The 21,430-nt window shown below is 45.7% G+C and overlaps 1 protein-coding gene across 8 annotated transcripts in view; it reads right to left on the bottom strand.

The window, feature by feature from the left end:
• Positions 1–21,430, bottom strand: part of HORMAD2 (HORMA domain containing 2) — a 61,525-nt gene that overhangs the window by 32,420 nt on the left and 7,675 nt on the right. For 5 of the 8 annotated variants that reach the window (XM_048821300.2, XM_048821302.1, XM_075120149.1 and 2 more), the window contains exons 2-8: positions 15,013–15,101; positions 13,531–13,675; positions 11,605–11,668; positions 9,969–10,005; positions 7,083–7,103; positions 5,577–5,603; positions 4,169–4,236 (exon numbers count right to left, since the gene is read on the bottom strand). In XM_048821300.2, the coding sequence (XP_048677257.1) occupies positions 4,169–4,236; positions 5,577–5,603; positions 7,083–7,103; positions 9,969–10,005; positions 11,605–11,668; positions 13,531–13,675; positions 15,013–15,063 (413 nt within the window). In that variant the 5' untranslated portion in view covers positions 15,064–15,101. The remainder of the gene's footprint in view (positions 1–4,168; positions 4,237–5,576; positions 5,604–7,082; positions 7,104–9,968; positions 10,006–11,604; positions 11,669–13,530; positions 13,676–15,012; positions 15,102–21,430) is intronic. The other 3 variants (XM_075120151.1, XM_075120150.1, XM_075120152.1) reach the window with 3 other exon arrangements.

Consider the following 21,430-nt stretch of genomic DNA (forward strand, 5'->3'; position numbering starts at 1 on the left):
GTCCTAACATGACATGCTAGTCCAGGGATAAAATTTTCAAGCGTGCCTAAGAGACACAGGACCCTAACTCCATTGATTCTCAGTGAGACTTAGGCTCCTACATGTAGTTTATTCAAAGAACAGGACATTTTAATGAGGCCTGTAACCCATTTAGAAAGTCTTTGAGGGCATACAGGCTTGCTACCAAAAGTTACAAAAAGTTGAGATGATTTAAGAAAAGGCTTTTTTCTGGAAAGATAAAAGGACGTAGCTCTAAGTATGTCTAGTGAGTAGAGTTTATTGTCTGTAGGAGAATCTTGAAGCTTATGAAAACATATTGGTAAGGCAATAAATTATATGGAAGACCAAAAATGCTTTTGGTAAAAAATCTGGATGATGCCTTAGGAAACAAAGCATACAGAGAATGAACCATCAAATCTTGAATTTTGGTTATCCTGCCAGCCAAGGTGATGACTACCAAACACACAGTTTTAACAGAGAAGTAAAAATAGGAGCTGCAGGAACGGCGAACCGTTGACACTGGGAGCTGCGGGGAGCCGTGCCTGCGGACGGTCAACATAAACAAAATGTCTCGCGGCCCACCAGGGGATTATCCTGACAGGCAGCGTGCCAAAGGCTGCCGACCCCTGTTTTAGTGACTGCAGCAGTCACTGAACATACTGCAGCGTCAGACATCCAGTGAGGCTTGCAGAGCTGTCTTGGCCACCAACTGGCCTTCTGTAGCCACTGCCTTCAGTTCATCTATGGTCTCCCGAGGAGGTTTTTCAGACAGATGTAAAACCTTTCCCCTGAAGAAAATTGTTGTTAGCCAATAAGGTTGATCATCAGCTATGCGAGTCTGCAAACTAGCAGATGAGTAAACTTTTCTCCCCAGAAGATCCATCTGCTTCGGCTCCTTGTTCCTGGGTTTAGTTTAGGGGGCCCAGGCAGCTTAGAGCTTTCCTAAGCTATCACTACAACCAAAGACCCATGGCCTGGCTGTGTGACAAAGTACTCAAACGCCTCAAAAAGTACAAATGATCTGCCCTCTTAGATGGCAAACTCGAGAATGCCTTTCATTAATAGGCATGGTCCAACAACCCTGGGATACCGGGTGCAGGATGTCAATAAGTTATGTGACCTCTCCTGCACATTCTCCAGGAGAATCTCTAAAGTACCCACCATTCTTTTAAGGAGGTCCTTAAATGCCCTGACATTGCGTATTGTGGACATATCAGACAGAGTCATGGTCTTGTCAGATGGCCAGGGAACAGGCTGGTCCTCATAGTCCTCCATGAGGACTTCCTCACCAATTTTCAGGAGTTCCTGATGAGATGAATGAGACTCCCTAAAAGAATCCCTAAGGGAAAAGGGCAATTTTACTCTGGATCTCGATGAATCTCTTGAAATCCTGGGAGTGGGTTGGCTTCTGAAGGCCTCTCCCTTAGCCTAAAGGGACAAGCCAATAAACCCAGGGTTCACGTAAAAGCAGAGGATAACAAATGATTAAACAGGAATGGGAGTGAGGGTCACAAGGTCAAAAGCAGGAAGCCAGAGTAGGACGCTGAGCAGAGAACCCCAGACAAGGCCCACTGCTCCTCGAAGGCGTCCAGGGAGCCAGTGGATGCGGCCAAGAGGAACTCTGCGTGGATATGTGAGCAAAGCAAGAAGCGGAAGAACCCCACAGTCACAGGGCACCTCTCTGTCCAGCATCCTCCTCTTGGTATGGTGGATGGCCACTTTGGTCAGCACCAGGAAGAAGATGACCAGGAGGTCTTGTAACTTCATGGGGCCACGGATAGGATGTGCAGACATCAGAAGGTCCGGGGAAAAGTGCAGCCAGAAGCTGAGGAGAAGGTTCTGGAGGAGCCAGAAAAGGGGCTGCAGCCTGGTGCATTCGAGATAGATGTGCACCAGGATCTCCCTCATGCCACAGAAGGGGAAAGTGTCAGGAAGGGGGCTGTACTGCACCAAGTACATGCCTGTGCACACGGTTCCATGAAGGAGCCACCAAAGAATATTCCCAGCGGGCCATGGAACCAAAGCGGAATACAGACTGGCCCAGCAGGGCTCCTCACCGTCCACAGGTGGTAGGAGGCCCTGCCATTTGGTGTCGGGGCAGGAGACGAGGGTGAAGAAATTAGAAGTATGGAGCATGAGCAAGTGCAGCTGTGTCCTAGGCATGGTTCAGTAACGCAGAGAGTGCGGCCGGAGCTCGCGGGGGCAGGCACCGATGACAAGGTCCAGAGGGCCAGGGGCAGGCGGGGAGCATCCTCCCACAGGCTGGTTCTTGACACACATAAATAAGCAGTCGATGGAAGAGGCTGAGGTCTCCACAGAGACCAAGAGGGCCAGGTTTACAAACCACATGGGAAAGGCATATGATACTACAAATGCGGAAACCAGGGCATGAGACCTCTCTGAAGCACTCCTTCCAAGGCCATTCACATGTTGCTAGGTGAGGTGGAGACTTCCTAGAAGGGCTCCTGATGCTGTGCAAAGATGAGGATGCAAATGTATAAAATTCCTTTCACAGAGGTGGTGATTCCTGAGGTGTAGGAAGGGGAAGAGCCTCACATCTGACAGCATAAGAGATAGTCACCAACACCACAGAGGTTGGACATGGAAAAAATTTCATCTTCGGAACATTCGGCTGTGGTACCAAAAGAGTCCTGCATACTGGAGAAAAAGGACAGAAATCTAGCAATGGGGACTCCTGTTCCAAAGTGATAGAAGGTGATGTCAAAGCAACTTTAGTGGATGAAGAAGGAAGCACCCATGACTCCAAGATGCCCACAGTACCGAGATAATGTTGTCAGTCACCGAAGGTATAGGATGCAGTACCATAGCTAAGGAACATGAGCCTCCCAGTCTTTGAAGGCTCACAATACCAATGTGGTTTCAAAGGAGCCATTTTAGACAAGTCCTCTTCTTTGTTGGTACCAGGGATGGCAATTGATGCTGAGCCCTGTCTGGAGATCTTTCTTCTTTTCTGGCTCCGGCAGCAGGAACTACTGATTGACCTGAGGAGGACTGACAAGAAGACTCAGAGTGCTTGACAGCAGCATGAAGTCTTCTGAGGACAAAGATCTATCTGCCAGAGAGATGTCTCTTATAGCTGAAGCACTCATTGAAACTGGTTTCAAAGCCAGAAGAGACTGTTCCCAAGGGGGTACCTCAGAGTCAGACACACTCCACGTAGATCTTTCCATTAAAAATAATTTTACACTGGCATCATGAGCCCTCTGTATGTGCTTAGAAAGAGCTATAAATGGCACACTAGCTAGGGATATGAGACTCCCTTAAACACTTTCTAGATGCATCATGGGCAGGCAGAACAGTCTTGCAGGCAGGGCAGATTTTAAAGCTCAGAGACCTGTTCTCTGCCATCAGACTTATTCCTTGGTACTGAGGAAAGACTCATAGAAAGCAAAATTGCTTTAATTTATGTTTGTTTGTTTTAGCAGCAAGCTTAACTAAAACTTACCAAGAAAATACACTAACTCCAAGCTAACTACCTACAACCCTAAAACTACTAAAATGCTAAGAGGAAGCAGGAGGACACTGGGCTGTGACTTGCTACCATGGGCAGTGAGAAAGAACTGAGTAGCTGTTGGGGCTGCCCCTCCTTTTACACCCTGCCGTAGGGGGCAGATGGGGCACATGTACAGCCCCAGCAGACACTGCCAGCTAAAAGATTCCAGGCTCACGCACACAGGGCACATACACCTACAGTGGGAGCCGAACAAATGTGGCAGCCAGAGATTGAACGAGGGACCTCTGAATTTCAAAGCACGACACTACTGCCTAAAGTACAACACCCTGCTCAGTTAGCCGAGGCTGCAGTAGGCTCATCAAACTCTATGTGTGGCCCAGCTGCCACCAGCAGAGTGCTACACAGAGTGAGTGTGGGATACATCAATCTTGTCCTTAATTCAGCTCTGCTGCATCTAGATGTTACAGCACGTGTACTGTGATATGTAAGCTCATCAGCGCAGGAGTTCAGATCCTGCAGGATGCTGAGTGCCCTTAATTTCCACTGAGTTCAATGGCAGATGAAGCCATTCAGCACCTCGTGATATTGGAGGGGTGCATGATACAATCACAAGGGACAGTTTTCACTTTAAAAATGTTTTGATGAAGCAAATTTATCACTGTGTATTTTTCAGAAATAAAACAGAGCCATTACCTGAGGATGTCCATCTGGGGCCCGTCCTTTGTATACTTGAATTTGAACTGATACAGCTCAGTCACCCTCTAGACATTCACAAAGGGAGCAGAAAAAAACAAGTCTTTCAGCAACATGCTGCCAAAGAAAGCTCAATAGATTGTGCAGGAAACTCTCTGGTGTCCATGCTTCCTCATTCCTATGCCTGTCTAGCAGCATCAAATTATTGACTAGGCTCCATTTTGATCTCAAAAATCATCTGCAGATTTTCTTAAAAGAAGCAAATACAAACCCACTTCTGGGCTGAGAAGAAACATGAGAAACTCCAACTCAAAAGGAAGTTGGGGGAGAAAAAGCAGGAGCCACTTAAAACAGGAGGTCATAATGCAAACGGCATGCGAACTAGAGCGTACACCAGTGACGCTACGGTTCGGGCTGGTTGAAAATTCCGCATCCAAATGGGTTTCCGATGGAACACTGGGTTTCTGACTAAATAATTTTTTGTCAAAATTTTTTGCCTGAGCACAGAAAAATGTCGATTTTGAAATGCTGCTGCAGGGTCTCATGGGAGCTGTAGTCCAGGTGCCTCTTGCTCCCATTTTCCTCGAGGGCCAGGCTCCCCAGCCAGACTACATCTGTGTGATGCACCCGGGCCACGCAACTGCCATTGCCAAGAGGGACCTGTGGTGCACCCTGGCCATGCCCTTCCCTTGCCAAGAGGGGGCCTGTGGTGCATCATGGGAGATGCAGTCCTTCCAGGGAACTCATACAGGTGAATGGGAGCGTGAGGTTTCGGATCTACAACTCCTGTGGGACAGCGGCAGCAGATCAGAATGAAAATATTTCCGTTTTCGATATTTTGCTGAAAACTCAACATTTTCTGAGGAAAATAAGAAACCATAAACAGCTCTGGCTATAACACATTTAAAGGGCATTTTGGTAAGGTTTTGGAGGGGGATACTAATCCCAGCCTTGGTAGCCAAGTATATGGAGTAAATTCTTGCTCTTCTTCCATGAGCCGCATTGCGGGGCAGTGGAACAGTAGTGGATGGGCAGAGGTTCCGTCTTTACAGGACAGATGACGACATAAGGAACAGTGTGCATTATCCTCAGCTCCTGCTTCTGGTCTTCAGCAGAAGGGAGCAAGGTCCTACCTATGCCCCTAAGCTACCCAACAAGCAACACCAGGTGCAACAGACAGGCCCACAGCCTAGTACTCAAGAGGAGCACTGGATCACCACTCTGCCTGGCATCCAAGTTGGTCTGCTGGGGTGAAGGAATAAGAGAAAGAGGTAGCTTATGTCTCCTCGCTCAACCATGCATACCTGTCAAATCAAGGCAGAATTTAACCCTATGAGCCCATTCCAAATATAGTACAACTCACCCCTGCAATTGATTTCCCCCTAAGTAGAGCTTGACTACTCCTTACCTGTGGCTCCTTGGGATTGGTGTAAATCTGTTTTAAGAAAGTACAGTGAATGCATCTTTCTCTCTGATAAAATGTAGAGGTGAGACGTAATCAAACAACTGAATCTCTATCATGCCCTAAGAACACGGGGTATGTCTAGACTGCAATCATGGGTAGTGATTAGGGTGACCACCCATCCCTTCGCTTAAGCGATGTCTCCTGACCATTTTAAACATTAAATTGATGCTTATCATAATTGCATGGTATACTGGAGGGTAGCAGAAATCTACACTTGATACACTAAGGTAAATTGTGTTTCCCTAAAATGTCCCTTAAAATAAAGCGCTGTCCCTTATTTTTCGTGTGGCTTTCCCTTATTTCCATCCAACAAAGGTGGTCGCCCTAGCTGTGACTGCAGCTTGAGCTGATATACCCAACCTAGCTTTAATCTCACTAGCTTGGGTATGGGAACAGTGAAGCTGCTGGTTTGGGGCTGACTTGTATAGCCCAGGCCAATGCTTGCAATGACGCAACTTCACTGCTCCAGGGGCAAGCGCTCCATAAAAGATCAAACCATATGACCGTCTATACAATAGCCTTCCTCTGGCAGCAGCCAATACCTGTTGCTGCAGAGTAAGGTGGAAAAAACATCCATGATGTGAAATTTTGCAGGGCTCAGGGGAGAGCCCATCCTGACCCTCACCAGCGATCAATGAATGCCCTCATGCATGAGGATTAGTTACCCGGATCTTCGCTATGGTGTCTAGAATACCTACAAGTGCTTTACAAAGGTACGTGTCAGAGGCTGGCCGTGCACAATCTCTGCAACACCAAGGGTGCCAATGGCAACTTGCCAGAAACCTGAGGGCTAAAGGGTTTGTCCCATCAATGGTAACAAGAAGGCAACTGAAGAGAATGCTCATTGAGATGGGAAGGGAAGGAGGCAGTTGCCCATTTCTGTTTGGGGCACAGGCAGAAAGAAGCAGCAATGCGAAGCACATGGCAGTGCTTGTAATCAGTATCCTAGACCTGGGCTCTGATTACGCTACAGACTTCTGCTGGCACAGGTACATCAGCCAGGGGTATAAAGAAGCCTCTACAGCAGACGCAAATATACCAGCAAAACTGTGCTTTTACTGGGATAGCTTGCTTTGCTGGTAGGGGGTTGTTTTACTTTAGTTGGATCCACACTGGGAGCACTCTGCCAGTATTATATGCTGGTGTTCCTATACCAGTAAACTGTTCCTAGTGTGGACATGGCCGTAGTGATTTAAGGATGAATATTCTGCACCACTGATGGAAGTGAAAGCTGCATCCAGCAAATGTTCCCATGCAACCTAAGACATTAACATTTATCTTGTGAAGAGAGAAGCTATTGCTCCAAACTGAGGTTAACTCCATTGCCATGAGCTCTTTAACGCTCCCTAAGTACGGACAGAGATGGGCAGAAGGGCCCTTAGTTTAACGTCTCATCCAACCACCGTGGGGGAAGGAAAACACCTTGCATTCATTTAACGGATGACTTACTGCCAGGACAGCCATATGTAACTGGAAGAGAAGATAAGAGCCTAGTCAAAATCTAAGTGCCTCGAGTAATGAAGGAGTAAATACATTCAATGGTTTGCAAGTCAGGGCTTTTCATACATACTCTTGCTAATTCAGATGCACTTGGGTGCAACATCAGTGACACCCTGTGGCCAGTTTTATTAACTACATCAGGGGTCGGCAACCTTCAACGCAAGGCCTATCAGGGTAATCCGCTGGCGGCCGCGAGACATTTTCTTTATGTTGACCATTTGCAGGCACAGCCCCCTGCACCTACCAGTGGCGGCGGTTTGCCATTCCTGGGCAATGGGAGCTGCGGGAAGCGGCGGCCAGCAGATCCCTGCAGTCTGCCGCTTTCCACAGCTCACATTGTCAGGAATGGGAGCTGCGGGGGGGTCGCATCAACGTAAACAAAAAGTCTCGTGGCCCACCAGCGGATTACCCTGGTGGGCCGCATGCTGAAGGTAGCCGACCCTGAACAACAATCACATTTTTCGAAAGATCTATAAATAAGGCCCTACCAAATTAACGGCCATGAAAAACACATCACAGACCATGAAATTTGTCTCCCCCAGTGAAATCTGGTCTTTTGTGTGCTTTTACCCTATACTATACCGATTTCAAGGGGGGAGACCAGCATTTCTCAGATTGGAGGTACTGACCCAAAAGGGAGTTGTGTGGGGGTCGCAAGGTTATTTTAGGGGGGGGAATCATGGTATTGCCACCCTTACTTCTATGCTGCCTTCAGAGCTGGGCGGCCAGAGAGTGGCGGCTGCTGACTGAAGGCCCAGCTCTGCAGGCAGCAGCACCCAGGAGTGGCAATCCCAGACCAGGCCATCCTTAATTCTGCACTGCTACTGGCGGCGGCTCTGTCTTCAGAGCGGGGCTCCTGGCCAGCAGCCGCCGCTCTCCAGTTGCCCAGCTCTGAAGGCAGCACTGCTGCCTGCAGCAGTAAGCTTAGCAGTACAGCACCACCCCCTACAATAACCTCGTGACCCTCCCCTCACCTCCTTTTTGGGTCAGGACCCCTACAATTACAACACACTGAAATTTCAGATTTAAATAGCTGAAATCATGAAATTTACTATTTGTTAAATCCCATGACCATGAAATTGACCAAAATGGACTGTGAATTTGGTAGGGCCCTATCTATAAAATAGCTGTACATCCAGTCTTGCCTCTCAGTGTTCTCGCTTAACAGATTCCTTCTATTTAAAGCTCCTTGATACTGGCAGCCTTTTCTATTCAAGTCCAATGTAAGATCCCTTTTTTATTATGAATCTCACTGTTTTTACCCCACCTGCCATTAGCAACGAGGTTTCAGTCTTTGATCTCTGATATGGACTTCATCACAGACACCTAACACCTTGTTCACCTATGGACTGCACTATGGCAAGGAACTGTACTTGACACTAGCCTTGTAAACCACTCGAAAGCTTTGGCTAGAGAAAGCATTAGTTCACTTGCTGACTGAAACAAAGGAACTGCCTCAGTAGATCAAACCAGTGACCCATCTGGCCTAGTACCATCTCCATGACGCTGACTAGCACCAGATGCTTCAAAGGAATGTGCAAAAAACCTGGAGGAGTGGATAATTATGGAATAACTGCTCACAGGAGTTTTTTCCTAATCCCTGTCAGTTAGAAGTTGATTTATGTGCTGAAGTATGAGGGTTTGAATCTCTTCTAAATGGTGGAGACCATTATCTATTTAAAGCTGACTGTTTGATTTGTCGGTAAGCAAGTATTTGAGTTCAGAACATTTCACATCATTTCATCTACAACAACAGTAGAATTGACATAGACAAGCGTCAGTCTGATCAGCAGTGCAGATATTGACAAGAATCCATCTGATTTAGGTAAGAGTCATTCAGATATAGATCACAGTCTGATGAACAACGCTGATACACAGAGAGCAATCAGCACTTTATATTTACAGGTCAGATTTTCCTCAGATTGCGTAAGTGAGGGCTGGGATTACTTAAAAATGTGCATTTATTCTGAAACCACGTACTCAAGCCTTGTATTTGAAAGAATACAAAAAGGAAAGGAAATCTAAACTCAGGGCAGGTCTACATTTAAAAACGTTGCATTAGCACAGCCGCACGCCGCCGTAGTATTTAAGTGAAGACGCTCTTAGGTCTTCCGTTGGCAGAGCTAATCCACCTCCGTGAGAGGCAGTAGCTCTATCAATAGGAGAAGCTTTTCTTTCAGCATAGCGCTGTCTGTCTACATGGGGTGGGGGGTGGTTGGTTAGTATAACGATGTTGCTCGGGGGTATGGATTTTTCACACCCCTGAGCAATGTAGTTACACCAATATAAGTCTGAGGTGTAGACCTGACCTCTATATGGAAAACAGAGATGACAACAAAATGAAGAAAAAGGAAAAGAGGAAAGAAAGGCAAGGAGACGGTAAAAGAAGGGGTGAAGGAAAGAGGGAGCAGAGAAGAATATGGGAAAGAACAAAGGCAGGGAGAGAGATTTGCTTTGACTGACAGAATCTGCATCCATCCATTAAAAGATGTGAATGTAGAACAGAGAATGCAGGGGAGAACCCTGCAGCCTGCAAATTAGTGTGGAAACCATTCACAACAAGCAGGTCTAGACACTAATAATGGTTACTACGCTACGGCATGTTACAAAGGAGTAAGAGTCCACGTCACAAACACACAGAGCAGCTTTCCTTCGTCCCCTGTGGCACAGATCTCTATTGTGTACTTGTTCTGTATGTACAGTTTCCACTGGGATCACTGGCGAATATATAGCAGAGATGCTCCCTGCAGGAATGCACAAGGAAAACTGGAGCGGAATTTTGCCCATTGTTAGTGAAGAAAGATAATATTACCAAAATATCAAACAAAAACTTACATAGTTCTTTTCCAAAGCATCAAAACAGCCCTGAATCCTGCCAGGAAAGAAATGTTAGTAACTAGTCATGCCAGTCTAGCAGCATCACTTATGAGATGGAGTTTAGAGTGCACATTTACAAACATTAAGCAGTATGGAGCTGACAGCATTTTTAGCTTGTAACGCCCTCTTCAGGTCACTCAGCAATTAAGTGATTCTCCCCTCCATATGTGTGCACAGTTTATACACTAAGGCTCTGGTCCTGTGAACACTTCTTACCAGGCGTCCTGGGACTACTCAAAATAGTAAACCCTAGACTGGGTAGTAATGGCCAGATCGTTGGCCCCATTCTGGCCTCTTTGTGCTGATGGATCCAGCCAGCTGGGTGTTCCTTTGGCATAGCTATGAGGAAGGAGGCATGGCTGGAGTGCTGCTGCAATCATGACTTTAGGCTGCTCTAAACTATCCTGAGACAGTGCAGAACTGGCCCCAGGACTGGAGAACTGCATATGGCTCCTCTGCAGCCTCCTCATCTGAGCCTGGTGTTTACAGGACACAGCAGATAGCTGAGCCATAAGTATTTGCAGGATTGGGTTCTTACAGTATTTAAGCAACACAGAAGTGCTGAAGTGAGCTGTAGCTCACGAAAGCCTATGCTCAAATAAATGTGTTAGTCTCTAAGGTGCCACAAGTCCTCCTTTTCTTTTTACAGAAGTGCTACACTCCCTATAACAACTCCCTCTGCAGATAGGAAGGAGTAATGCCATGTTTCTGAAACCTGAAGAAGAGCTCTGTATACGCTTGAAAGCTTGTCTCTCTCACCAACAGAAGTTGGTCCAACACAAGATATTACCTCACCCACCTTTCTCTCTCTGTTTCTGAAATGCATTTATTAACTAGAACTCTAGAAAGCTAAGGGCCTAGTTATGCCCCCAGAAACAGACACAACTTCCACTGAAGAGAAAAAACGGCACATATTAGTTAAAAATCAATCAAGCATATAAAATCACTTTAAGAACTAGAAATAGCAAATATGTAACCTATGGAAACAAGTAACCTCACAACTTTGTTTAGAGTGAGCCTCATTCCTCCCTTACCTGCTTTGTTTGTTCAATTGAGGGCCTGATCCCGCTCTTATTGAGGTCAATGAGATCACATTTACATTGGAAGCTCGTTGGCGAGGGACCATGTCTTCGTTATATACGGTGCCAAGCACACACAGCTTTTATAATAAATCAGTGGGCACTGCTTTGGCAAATCCAGTATCATTGGCCCTGAAGGATTTCAAATTTAGGAAGTAAAGGCCTGTGGTACAATGCCATATTGCTGTTCAGCATAAACTTATCATAGGACTTGTCTACACGAACAGTTAGACTGCGGAAAACTGAGATTAAATCAACCCCACGCAAGCTTGCTGCAGACTAACTGCCTGAGTGCACCCTGCTGACGTGGGTTAACAGCTCTTTAATGCACCTTGAGCTCACCCATTTCAAAGAAGACTAGTTGGAAGCGCTCCAGCAAACCGTCAATGGGTACCAGCAGGGTGCACACGGACATTGGAGTGCAGCAGACTAGTCCAGGATAGATTTATATCCCAGCTTGTCGTGGTCTAATTGTTCGTTTAGGCAAGCCCTAAGTTTCACTGTTATTCACTTACCACTTGACTATCTGCAGTGACCCCAGGCAGCTCTTATCTTCCCGAAGGATTTTTAGACAGAGATCTGCAAAACAAAAGTTAGCATCTAGTTACAAAGTGTATCTGGAGCCACTGGGCAAACACTGAAATCAAGTCAGTCATCAACGTATGAAGTATTTTATCTGGAAACACTTCCTGAGCTGGAAGAATGGTTTTAACAGCATCCCAGGTGGGCTGACACAGGCTCACTGCTGTAGTTTACAATGCCAAAGACCTTTGCTGAAATACACTGAACTCTTCCAGGAAAAAGTACTGGGGTTACGGATTTATGGAGTGTGGCTTCATTTAGAAATGCCAGCAACTTCCTTTCCCCTCAGTCCCCATTCTCATCTTATTCTGGCACTTCCCAACAGCACCCTCTAGTTCTGCACTCTAGTGTTCACTAACACACAAATAAGCTAAACAACTGTGCTCAAAATAAGCTAACGCTGTGACGTTTCCCCACCGGGCTCCTGTGGCCCTTTCGTCCTCCAAGTTTAGGAGTTAGGATCCACAAGCAGAAAACTCCTAAAGTTGAAGCCAATGCTGATAGGCCAACCACAAAGGTGAATTAATGCCTTGGGGCCCAATCCTGCAGCTCTCTAAGGAATGAGTGGGTCAAATGTCAAGATTCTTGCGCAGAAAGGCACTTGAAGATCTGAAATCTGATCAGAAAGACTGATGACCTTTCGGATGGAAAAATCAAAAGTCAAATTTGGGATTTCCTCTTCCGTCCTCAGCAGGCCATAATGAACAAGTGACCAGATTTCAAGATACAACTCTACGAGAACACGGAAATGAACTGTACCCCATTTCAAGCATAAATCAAGGATGATAAATCTATAGAGCTGGAAAATATGGAGTCACTCCCTCTCCCCACCTTCAGATCCTAACTTAATATAAAGATGCAGATGAATCAAAGTTTCATCATATGGTGTGACCTTGCCACAAGTCTCACAATACCTTGTGTTTTTCTTAAAGCCTCATCTCTGAAGCCACGTGATTATGTGAGAATCTCAGTTTTCATTTACAAAATCTCCAGATTATAGAGAAAAGCTTGAAAATCTGACCCCTATGGCTCAAAAACAGAAGGCAACAATAAAAAAAACCCTGACATTTATTATTTCTAAAAATCTAATGATTTTTAAGCCAGTCTTGTGATTTTGGGGGAGCCTGACACATGGTTTTGGAATGCTTGGGATTGGTAATATTGATGAAATTGCTGAGTAATGAATGCAACTGGAAAACAAAACAAACATTGAGAGAAACAGCTGATGGTTGCCACTAGCTCTAAGGGTATGTCTACACTACAAAATTCGGTCAATTTCATAGAAGTCGATTTTTAGAAATCGATTTTATACAGTCGGTTGTCTATGTCCCTACTAAGTGCATTAAGTCAGCGTAGTGCATCCTCAATACCGTGGCTAGCATCGATTTATAGAGCGGTGCACTGTGGATAGCTACTTTTATTTTTAAAAATCTAATGATTTTTAAGCCAGTCTCGCGATTTTGGGGGAGCCTGAGACATGGTTTTGGAATGCTTGGGATTGGCAATACTGATGAAATTGCTGAGTAATGAATGCAACTGGAAAACAAAACAAACATTGAGAGAAACAGCTGATGGTTGCCACTAGCTCTAAGTTGTCTTCCTGCCATAGGAGCTTTTCCTGTATCAGGGCTGCTGGATAAGGCCCATAGGCTCACATCCTGAAAGATATTTAGGTGCCTAATTCCCACTGATTTCAATAGAAATCTGGCACCTACATACCGCACGCTGAGGATTTGGGCCACGGTCAGCAATGTTCCTACAAAAGACTGAACTTGTCAAATATGTGAACAGCACTGGACTAATCTGTACTGGGCAAAGATAATGCATAGAAACATAGTAGCATGCATTGAAAACATTACCATCTAAATAGCGAGTTCCATATGAGCTCTCTGGGAAGAGCCCTCTTAGGTACGTTATACAGGAGACAGAGATGGCCAAAAGCCTTTTCACCAGCACCATGGACTGCTGGTCAGTGGCAATTTTGTGTGGAAACAACACTGATTCCTGAAAAAAGACAAAGACAAAAATATTACTGGTTTTAGACCCGTGCAAAGGCCCAGCGCCAGAGGGGAGAATCAGCAGGTTTAGAGGTAGTCTAAATTGGGGTAATTTTACCCTTTCTTTTGGTTTCCATAGTGTGTATGCCACTCACTTACATGTTGGTGGACTAAGTATAACTAGCTCAAGGAGCATCTAACACACTTAGCCCAAAGTTTATTGCTACACAAAAGCTTTTGCTCACAGTATTAATACATTGTCATACAGGCAGAGAACTATTGCCACAGTTCCACAGGGCTGGTGTCACTGAATTCCAGTGACAAAAAAGGGCTCTGAGGTCTACACACTGGAAAAGAAGCACTATTCTGCGGGTGGACCGGGGGGGGGGGGGGGGGGGCGCTTCTCAACTGCTCAGATATTTTGAGTCCAGAAGGCAGACACAGCCTGCAGAAAGGCTTCCAACAAAACCAGAGGTTATAGGCAAATCCGGTTTCTAAAAGAATGTGGGATTTTGCTTAGTAAGAGCTAAGCACTCATACACTTTTCCATGCCTAGAACTCTATTTATTATGAATAAGGCTAAGATTTTGCCATGGGCAATAAATAAAAATTCATGGGGCCCGTGACTTTTCCTAAAAATAACCACACACGCCACGGCAGAGACGCACAGCCCCAGCTGCAGCCCCCAATGCGGGGCAGGGGCACACGGCCCCAGCAGCAGCCCCCGTCGCAAGCCGCAGGGCAGGAGCATATGGCTCCGATGGCAGCTCCCACCGTGAGGCTCTGTGGGGAGCATAGCCCCAGCTCCAGCCCCAGCCATGGCTCCAGCTGCTGACAGCTGAAGAAGTCACGAAGGTCCAGTAAAACCACGGAATCTGTGACTGCCGCGACCTCCATGACTAAATCGTAGCCTTAATTATGAATACTAAACAGCAAGTAGTGGTGACGATCTAGCAGTCCCTTCTGATCTTCATGACACCTGGTATTAACATGCAAAATCTCTGTGAAAAGGAGTCCCACTACCAATTCATTGTCTTTTTCTCCTCCAGGGCGGCTCTGCGTGCCCTAGGACTTTTACGTAGCCAAGCACCAGTATCCAGCACCTCAGCACCGACTCGCCTACAAATCCTCAGGCTGCTTAGCCAGCATCTTCTTGGCTACCCTGGCCTGGAGACAACTGTTTTCAAAACCCAACAAAGACACAGTGTAATCAGCACTGAGCACACTGCCTGCCCTGGGAGCAAGGGATGGGAACGGTAATCAAAGCTAGGTTTCCAGCTCTGCAGGGCTGAGTACTACTCGGCCAGCACGTTGATCAGTAACATTAAGTCCTAAATCCTGTACCTTGGAGGTTTTATGCTTCTGCCCAGTGTGTGAGAGCTGAGCCATGGCCATAGCATCTCAAAGTGCTGCCTTCCATATGCAATTAGAACCTGCAGAGAAATAGACATTAACCACTTGGCAAATACAGGATTCCTGAAATTTCTTATCTTCCTGAGCATAAGAACCAGACTGCATAAGAACTCTCTCCAGGACTGAAAGCCGAGCTCTTGCCAGGACAGCTAAATGGTGTCAGACTGATGTCACTCTGTGCCACAGTTTGGAAGTTCACATGGCAGGAAGAACACCTCATTATCTATAAACAAACTGTCAATAGTACTGGAAATTCAGGGCCAGATCCACAGCTGGTGGAAATTGTTGTGGCTCCAGAGACTTCAATGGAGCTAGGCCAATTTACATCAACTGAGGATCTGGCTCTCTCTCTCTTTGACAGAGGTGCTTTTAATCCTCATGCTGGTGCACAGAACAGTGCTACTGCTCAGAAATGCTGAGCCGACTCCCAGACAGCTGTTTTAACAATCCAAAGAGCATTGTGCTTTTAAAAGAGCACTGTTGAGCTGAAAGCAAAATATTAATCTTGACCCATTTTAAGCCTCTATCTGAAACATCCCACACATTTTTAAAATAATACTAATCTCCATTTATCTTCCATAGAAATATAGGGATTTAATCCCCTTTTAAGTGAGAATTTTATCGGAGCCTGCCTACTGAGCCACTATAGATGTCTTCATAATATAGCATTTTTTACCTTCAAAATTCTTGACAAACATTAACAAACTAATGCTCACTACATTCCCCAAAGGTAGAGAAGCATCATAGAATCATAGAAGTGGAAGGGACCTCGAGAAGTCATCTAGTCCAGTCCGCTGCACTCAAGGCAGGACTAAGTATGATCTAGACCATCCCTGATAGGTCTTTCTCTAACCTGCTCTTAAAAGTCCCCAATGATGGAGATTCCACAACCTCCCTAGGGAATTTATTCCAGTGCTTAACCACTCTAACAGTTAGGAATTTTTTCCTACTGTCCAACCTAAACCGTCCTTGCTGCAATTTAAGCCCATTGCTTCTTGTCCTATCCTCAGAGGTTAAGAAGAACAATTTTTCTCCCTCCTCCTTGTAACAACCTTTTACATACTTGAAAACTGTTATCATGTCCCCTCTCAGTCTTCTCTTCTCCAGGCTAAACAAACCCAATTTTTTCAATCTTCCCTCATAGGTCATGTTTTCTAGACCTTTAATCATTTTTGTTGTTCTTCTCTGGACTTTCTCCAATTTGTCCACATCTTTCCTGAAATGTGGAGCCCTGAACTGGACACAATATTCCAGCTGAGGACTAATCAGTGCAGAGTAGATCGGAAGAATTACTTCTCGTGTCTTGCTTACAATACTCCTGCTTAGACATCCCAGAATGATTTTTGCTTTTTTTGCAACAACGTTACACTGTTGACTCATATTTAGCTTGTGATCTACTATGACCCCCAGATCCCTTTCCGCAGTGCTCCTTCCGAGGCAGTCTTTTCCCATTTTGTATGCGTGCAACTGATTGTTCCTTCCTAAGTGCAGTACTTTGCATTGTCCTTATTGAATTTCATCCTATTTACTTCATACCATTTCTCCAGATTGTCCAGATCATTTTGCATTTTAACCAAAGAACCATAGAAGATTAGGGTTGGAAGAGACCTCAGGAGGTCATCTAGACCAATCCCCTGCTCAAAGCAGGACCAACACCAACTAAATCATCCCAGCCAAGGCTTTGTCAAGCCAGGCCTTAAAAACCTCTTAGGATGGAGATTCCATAGAATCATAGAATATCAGGGTTGGAAGGGACCTCAGGAGGTCATCTAGTCCAACCCCCTGCTCAAAAGCAGGACCCATACCCAATTAAATCATCCCAGCCTGGGCTTTGTCAAGCCTGACCTTAAAAACTTCTAAGGAAGGAGATTCCACCACATCCCTAGGCAACGCATTCCAGTGTTTCACCACCCTCCTAGTGAAACAGTGTTTCCTAATATCCAACCTAGATCTCCCCCAATGCCACTTGAGACCACTGCTTCTTGTTCTGTCATCTGCCACCACTGAGAACAGCCTAGCTCCATCCTCTTTGGAACCCCCTTGGGGTAATTGAAGGCTGCTATCAAATTCCGCCTCAGTCTTCTCTTCTGCAGACTAAATAACCCCATTTCCCTCAGCCTCTCCTCGTAACTCATGTGCCCCAGCCCCCTAATCATTTTCGTTGCTCTCCGCTAGACTCTCTCCAATTTTTCCACATCCCTTCTGTAGTGGGGGGCCCAAAACTGGATGCAATACTCCAGGTGTGGCCTCACCAGTGCCGATTAGAGAGGAATAATCACTTCCCTCGATCTGCTGGCAGTGCTCCTACTGTGACAGTTCAGCCCATAAGGCTTTATGGAAATATGCTTATGAATGTATATATGACATAACTGGAATATGTTTTGTGCTACTTATGCCATGTAACATATCTCTGTAAAGGTTATGATCTACTGAATCTATTAATCCTGTTTGTATGCATGTATCATTTTTGTATTCAAAGTTATGAATATTGGCTGTGTACTTGCTTGATTTTTAAGTAGCCTTAGTAAAGCATTTGGTCAGCTTCTTGAGACAGGAACGTGCAAATTAAGTGCCCAACCAAGAAACACTTAATGAACAATGGATCTTGGAAGGCTCCAATCCACATAAAAAGTCTTCTGGAGACTTTCAAGATAGCATGTGGGCAATGGCTGCTGCCTGTAAAAACTGAGTCATGCATGGACATGTGACTTGCCCAGGTGACTCCAAAACTCCATCTTGGAGCTGGACTTTGCATAGGAGAGAGAAGGGGGTTCTCCACCCACAAGAGAAAGTCTATTTAAGCCCATGGGAGACCCTTCCATTTGGACTTCAGCTGGCTAAAGAGAGAGCCTCTCCACCCCCAAGGATACCTGTGAGAAACTGGAACAAAGGACAGTAACTACAAGGGATGTGAGTGATTGCTGGACCCAGACAAGAAGGAGACTAGTCTGTAAAAGGAAGCTTACTGGAACACCTCTGAGGGTGAGGTATTCAGTTTTCTTACTGTATTAGGCATTGGCTTGCGTGTTTTATTTTATTTTGCTTGGTAATTCACTTCGTTCTGTCTGTTACTACTTGGAACCACTTAAATTCTACTCTCTGTATTTAATAAAATCACTTTTTACTTATTAATTAACCCAGAGTATGTATTAATACTGGGCAGGGGGGGGGGGAAGGAACAGCTGTGCATCTCTCTCTATCAGAGTTATAGAGGGCAAACAATTTATGAATTTACCCTGTATAAGCTTGATATGGGGTGTCTAGGTTCCTTCCCCACTCTGAACTCTAGGGTAAGATGTGGGGACCTGCATGAAAGACCCCCTAAGCTTATTTTTACCAGCTTAGGTTAAAAACTTCCCCAAGGTACAAACTTTGCCTTGTCCTTGAACTGTGTGCTGCCACCACCAAGAGTGTTAAACAAAGAACAGGGAAAGAGCCCACTTGGAGATGTCTTCCCCCCAAAATATCCCCCCAAGCCCTACACCCCCTTTCCTGGGGAAGGCTTGATAAAAATCCTCACCAATCTGCATTGGTGAACACAGACCTAAACCCTTGGCTCTTAAGAACAAGGAAAAAGCAATCAGGTTCTTAAAGAGAATTTTAATTAAAGAAAAAGTAAAAGAAAAACCTCTGTAAAATCAGGATGGTACATATCTTACAGAGTAGTCAGATTCAAAACATAGAGAATCCCTCTAGGCAAAACCTTAAGATACAAAAAGACACAAAAACAGGAATATGCATTCCCTCCAGCACAGCTTATGTTACCAGCCATTAAACAAAAGAAAATCTAACGCATTTTCTAGCTAGATTACTTACTAACTTAACAGGAGTTGGAAGGCTTGCATTTCTGATCTGTTCCCAGCAAAAGCATCATACAGACAGACAAAAGCCTTCTCCCCCCTCCAGATTTGAAAGTATCTCGTCCCCTCATTGGTCATTTTGGGCCAGGTGCCAGCAAGGTTATCTTAGCTTCTTAACGCTTTACAGGTGAAAGGGTTTTGCCTCTGGCCAGGAGGGATTTTATAGCACTGTATACAGAAAGATGGTTACCCTTCCCTTTATATTTATGACATGGGGTAAAATGGATTTATTTGGGGTTTGGACCCCATTGGGAGTTAGGCATCTGAGTGTTAAAGACATGAACACTTCTGAAGCTGCTTTCAATTAAGCCTACAGCTGTTCGGGGACGTCGTTCAGACCTGTGTCTGGGTTTGCAGCAGGCTACCGGGTCTGGCTCAAACCAGGTAGGGCACTGAAGTCCCAAGCTGCCAGGGCAGGAAAGCAGGGGCAGAAGTAGCCTTGGCACATCAGTTGGCAGCCCCAAGGGGGTTCCTGTGATCTAACCCGTCACACCTACTAATACAGCCCAATATGCCGTTGGCCTTCTTAGCAACAAGGGCACACTGCTGACTCATATCCAGCTTCTCGTCCACTGTAATCCCCAGGTCCTTTTCTGCAGAATTTCCACTTAGCCAGTCGGTCCCCAGCCTGTAGCACTGCACGGGATTCTTCCTTCCCAAGTGTAGGACTCTGCACTTGTCCTTGTTGAACCTCATCAGATTTCTTTTGGCCCAATTCTCCAATTTATCTAAGTCACTCTGGACCCTAACCCTACCCTCCAGCGTATCCACCTCTCCCTCCAGTTTAGTGTCATCTGTGAACTTGCTGAGGGTTCAATTCTTCCTATCATCCAGATCATTAATAAAGAGGTTGAACAAAACCACCCCCAGGACTGACCCCCTGGGGTACTCTGCTTGATACCAGCTGCCAACTAGACATTGAGCCGTTGATCACCACCTGTTGAGTCCGACAATCTAGCCAGCTTTTTATCCACCTTATAGTCATCCAATCCATACTTTTTTAACTTTTTTAACTTCTTCTCCACATGGGCACCAATGATACTGCCAAGAATGACCTTGAGCGGATCACTGCAGACTACGTGGCTCTGGGAAGAAGGATAAAGGAGTTTGAGGCGCAAGTGGTGTTCTTGTCCATCCTCCCCGTGGAAAGAAAAGGCCTGGGTAGAGAACATCGAATTGTGGAAGTCAACGAATGGCTACGCAGGTGGTGTCGGAGAGATGCTTTGGATTCTTTGACCAGGGGATGGTGTTCCAAGAAGGAGGAGTGCTAGGCAGAGACGGGCTCCACCTAACGAAGAGAGGGAAGAGCATCTTCGCAAGCAGGCTCGCTAACCTAGTGAGGAAGGCTTTAAACTAGGTTCACCGGGGGAAGGAGACCAAAGCCCTGAGGTAAGTGGGGAAGTGGGATACCGGGAGGAAGCACGAGCAGGAGCGCATGAGAGGGGAGGGCTCCTGCCTCATACTGAGAAAGAGAGGCGATCAGCGGGTTATCTCAAGTGCCTATACACAAAAGCACGAAGCCTGGCAAACAAGCAGGGAGAACTGGAAGTTCTGGCAAAATCAAGGAATTATGATGTGATTGGAATAACAGAGACTTGGTGGGATAACTCATATGACTGGAGTACTGTCATGGATGGATATAAGCTGTTCAGGAAGGACAGGCAGGGCAGAAGAGGTGCGGGAGTTGCACTGTGTGTAAGAGAGCAGTATGACTGCTCACAGTTCAAGTATGAAACTGCAGAAAAATCTGAGAGTTTCTGGATTCAGTTTAGAAGTGTGAGCAACAAGAGTGATGTCATGGTGGGAGCCTACTATACACCACCGGACCAGGGGGATGAGGTAGATGAGGCTTTCTTCCGGCAACTCGCAGAAGCTATTACATCGCACACCCTGGTTCTCATGAGTGACTTTAATTTTCCTGATATCTGCTGGGAGAGCAATACAGCGGTGCACAGACAATCCAGGAAGTTTTTGGAAAATTTAGGGGACAATTTCCTGGTGCAAGTGCTGGAGGAACCAACGAGGGGCAGAGCTCTACTTGACCTGCTGCTCACAAACTGGGAAGAATTAGTAGGGGAAGCAAAAGTGGATGGGAATCTGGGAGGCAGTGACCATGAGATGGTCAAGTTCAGGATCTTGACACAAGGAAGAAAGGAAAGCAGCAGAATACGGACCCTGGACTTCAGAAAAGCAGACTTTGACTCCCTCAGGGAACTGATGGGCCAGATCCCCTGGGAGAATAACATGAGGGGGAAAGGAGTCCAGGAGAGCTAGCTGTATTTTAAAGAATCCTTATTGAGGTTACAGGGACAAACCATCCCAATGTGAAGAAAGAATAGTAAATATGGCAGGAGACCAGTTTGGCTTAACAGTGAAATCCTTGCTGATCTTGAACACAAAAAAGAAGCTTACAAGAAGTGGAAGATTGGACAAATGATCATGGAGGAGTATAAAAATTTTGCTCGGGCATGCAGGAGTGAAATCAGAAA

This window comes from Caretta caretta, chromosome 15 (assembly GCF_965140235.1).
Source record: "Caretta caretta isolate rCarCar2 chromosome 15, rCarCar1.hap1, whole genome shotgun sequence".
NCBI classification, from domain to species: Eukaryota; Metazoa; Chordata; order Testudines; family Cheloniidae; genus Caretta; species Caretta caretta.